We start from the raw sequence: 3,860 nt of genomic DNA, 5'->3' as shown, positions 1-3,860 counted from the left end.
TGAACGTTGGGGGATTTCTGAACACAGTCAAAGAAAATAACAATGTGTTTTACCAAGATGAATGGACCCCAGATCGAGATTAACGGGGTAGCTACCCTATGCTTCAACGAGGAAGGCACATGGTTCCAAGGTTCAATAACCACCGAAGATGACAGTCAATTTGTGATCTATGGTACGAAGTCTCCAAGAAGACGAATGGAGCAAGAACATCAGTCAACTGGTGAGTTACTATACATGGTTTGCTTGCTTGATATATCGCCTAGGCTTATGCCAAGCACGGGCTCTTGCGTTGGCAGGCCGTAGGTATACATGGTGCAAATTAGTACAATGCCTTGCTTCCTTATTATGTTAAAAAGGTTCCACAATGACGTAAGACTTGTATAAAAACTAGGTGTATTTTTTGTAGATAATACAAAGAACTTGTAGAGCTTTCGTCTATCATCTGTGGTCTTTTTCACTAAAATGTTTATGAAAATAAAAGTCTGACTTGTATCTTTATAAACATTTTAGTGACAAAGTCCACAGTTGATGAACGAAAGCTCTAAACGTGCTTGTATAGGCTACAAAAATGCAGCTAGTTTTTATACACTTCTTATATCATTGTGGATAACTTATCTATGCATATCAATTTAACCCAAGCTTCAGTGTAGTTTAGTAAGAGGATAATCCAGTGAAATTTGTGAACAATGCACTGTTGTACTTTTAATTTATGCTTGCAAAAATTCAGTCATTATTTCATAAATTTATTTCTTAAAGACAAAAGATAATTTTGAAACTTCACTCAATACGATCGTAAACTCAAATAGAAAACTAAATTTCCTATGCTATTTTAGTATTTCGATACTTAAAAACATTCATGGTAATTAAGTTTTTTATATTTTCACTGAGAAAATTAACGAAAAGAAACTTGTAAGTTGATCAAAGCTGTCAAAAAAAAGTTTATCATATTAAGACTTGCATTAGAGAACCTGTACTCTAAGACGAATTACATCCCTAGTGGTTGAAACCTATTCATATAAATTCAACCTTAGGTAATACGGCAGACATAAACAGAGGGGAAATTTATTATTATGATTGTTGTTGTTGTTAGCTAAGCTACAACTCTAGTCGGGGAAGCAGGATGCTATAAGCCCAAAAGGCAAATATATATCTTAAAATGTTAAGATATAGTTATCTTGATATTTAAGCAAAAGATTAGAATATAGTGCTTAAATTGAATAAATAAAAGTAGAGTAAGAATCATGAAGTAACATATGAATACAAGAAGCCTTGATTTAAAAATATAAATCTTCTAAAAGATAAATATGACTAAATCTACCCTCTTTTTGGAACATGTCCTTTTATGCATATTATCAATAAAAATAGTTCGAATCGGTTTTATTTATAAATGAATTACAAAACATGAAATTTTAAATGAATAACCTGTGAATGTGATTTTCGTTCGATCAATGATTTTCATTAAAACGGATGAATAATCAATAATTATATTTTTAGTTGAAGATAAAGGATATGAAATTAGATATATTGAATATAATAAAAACATGATTTTACAAAATATACGTGTAAACTTTAATTTCTATTATGTACACATAAATTAATTAAATTAAGAATATAGTGTATTATTAAATGGGTTTAAGTAACTTTACTACTATCTTTCTCCTTTTTTTTTAATTAATAACTTACGGTATATAATTCAACTTTAATTTCTAGTGTTACATAACTTACGAACCGCATGAATTATTTAGGTTAAGAAAATTTAGCATGTTACATATTAACTGGATTTAACTAACTTTTCAATCTATTAAGATTAATAAAATATAGAGTAAGACGTATTAACTGGATTTAACTTATTTTTTCATCTATTTAGATTAAGAAAACAGAATAAAACTTGTGAAAATTATTTGATTAACCTTCCTTTTATCTTTCTCTTTTTTTTCAAAAGATCACTGCGGATGCTCTCCAATAGAAGACGGCCCAGGTGTTCCAGTTACCTTCGACATCCGCGTCGTGGACTGTGAAGTCGGTGAAGAATATTCCCTGAAGAGAGTCCACGGCAGAAACGGTGAACTCTGCACGTTTACCTGTTCCTCCATCAACTTCACCACTGAAAACGTCTACAGAGGCCAGAAAGCCGACATGATTTCCAAGCACTGTTTAGGACACAAGATGGCCGGCAAGAGAACCCACGTTTACCGCGGTCCCATTCGCCTCAACTGCGTCTCGGCTCCCAGGAATTTCCACTGGGTCATGTGAGGTCGGGGTCGGCTCCGCCCTTCCTCACAGGATTGCGCAGAGATCCGCTAGTGCATCTCCTCCTCATAAAGAGCCCCCCATAGCCCGGGCGCTAAGGTCCGGGCAATCTGCGACCAGTGCGCACATCTCGGGACCAATGCGAGCTTACGAAGCTCCGACGACGCCAATAGATGACTGCTATTGGAACCCAGAAGTGGAGAGCCAACTGACCTTACCTGACCTCTCCTGGCATCAGTCCTGCAGGAGTGAATTCATTCCGAGCCCCCTTCTCTTCGTCCTTTATTGCTCATGAAAAGCTCAAGAGCAGGACCCACTGAAGAGGGTCCTGGCTCAGAGGGTTGACCCGAAATCCTGTTGGTGAGGGCCCCTTTTTTTTATTCCATGACCAAGGTATTCTGTACCTCTTTGGAGACGTTGAAAGTGATTAAGATCTGTAATATTTTCCAAAAACCTTATTTTAATGTAGATAATTTTAAGGAGAAAAGCGTTGAAGGGTTAATCGCACAAGCTTTAGACTTGCAGATCCTTTATTATCATTATGCCAGGAAACATGGTAGACAATAGGATCGCACCCTTTTGCCTGTTTTCATTTGGAAAAGGCAATCGCAGAGGATATGGGCTGCTATAATCCAATGCCAATGCAACTTGCTTTGTTTAAAACCTTGTCGGTGCATTGTGATGATACATTTTAGACTCTTCTGCTTCCATTTGAAGCTGGATATATACTTAAACGCTGTTTTTATTAATTTTATTCAGTTAGGGAACAATGTATGATAACAGGTTTTTCCCATTTTATCATTAATACATATGTATATTGAAAATGAGTGAGACTGTATGTGCATGCATGAATAAAATTAAATTGTAATAAAGCTTTTGTTTTTTATACTAATTCCTTTGGTTTCCATCCTAGAAATGTGAAGAACAAGTAAAAATTTAATTTTAGCTCTCTTGAAAATGAATGACTTTTGCAATTTGAATAAATTCGTTAATCAGAAAACAAACTCATTGCTCTATTGAATATTAATTTTTATTATTATTATTATTATTATTATTATTATTATTATTATTATTATTATTATTATCATTATCATTAATTGTTATGCTACAACCCTAGTTGGAAAAGCAGGATGCTATAAGCCCAAGGACTCCAGCAGGGAAAATAGCTCAGAGAGGAAAGGAAATATACTAAAAGAGAAGTTTAATAATAATGACATTTGGATAAATTTATTGTATCTAAAGAATGAAGCCTTCAAAATAACAAGAGAAATAAGGTATAATAATGTCTTCGACTGTTCCCTCGAACAAGAGAACTCTACCCCAAGACAGTGGAAGACCATGGTACAGAAGCCACTGCACTGCCCAAGATTAGAGAACAATGGTTGATTTTTGGAGTGTCCCTCTCCTAGAAGAGCCAATTTCCACAGCTAAAGTCTCTTCTACCCTTACCTAGAGGCCAGTGAGTCGGGCAGTTCGTTATACAATCTTGTCCATTCCTTAAAAACAAAAAATTTAGGAAGTATTCTTGGATAACCATATAGTTTGCTTAAAAGATTTCAAGATTTTTATCTATGAATATTAGATAAATTCATATTCTTTCATCGCCTAAT

The 3,860-nt window shown here is 34.6% G+C and overlaps 1 protein-coding gene across 4 annotated transcripts in view; it reads left to right on the top strand.

Moving 5' to 3' along the window:
* Positions 1 to 3,123, top strand: part of LOC137656775 (uncharacterized) — a 208,978-nt gene extending 205,855 nt beyond the window's left edge. For all 4 annotated transcript variants that reach the window (XM_068391048.1, XM_068391044.1, XM_068391045.1 and 1 more), the window contains 2 exons: positions 1 to 220; positions 1,943 to 3,123. The exon at positions 1 to 220 is cut by the window's left edge and continues 316 nt beyond it. In XM_068391048.1, coding sequence (XP_068247149.1) covers positions 43 to 220; positions 1,943 to 2,253 — 489 coding nt within the window. In that variant the 5' untranslated portion in view covers positions 1 to 42 and the 3' untranslated portion in view covers positions 2,254 to 3,123. The remainder of the gene's footprint in view (positions 221 to 1,942) is intronic.
* Positions 3,124 to 3,860: the final 737 nt, after the last annotated feature.

This window comes from Palaemon carinicauda, chromosome 17 (genome assembly GCF_036898095.1).
Source record: "Palaemon carinicauda isolate YSFRI2023 chromosome 17, ASM3689809v2, whole genome shotgun sequence".
NCBI lineage: Eukaryota > Metazoa > Arthropoda > Malacostraca > Decapoda > Palaemonidae > Palaemon > Palaemon carinicauda.
Note: the sequence above shows the minus strand (reverse complement) of the source record. Positions and strands in the feature narration are given on the sequence as shown.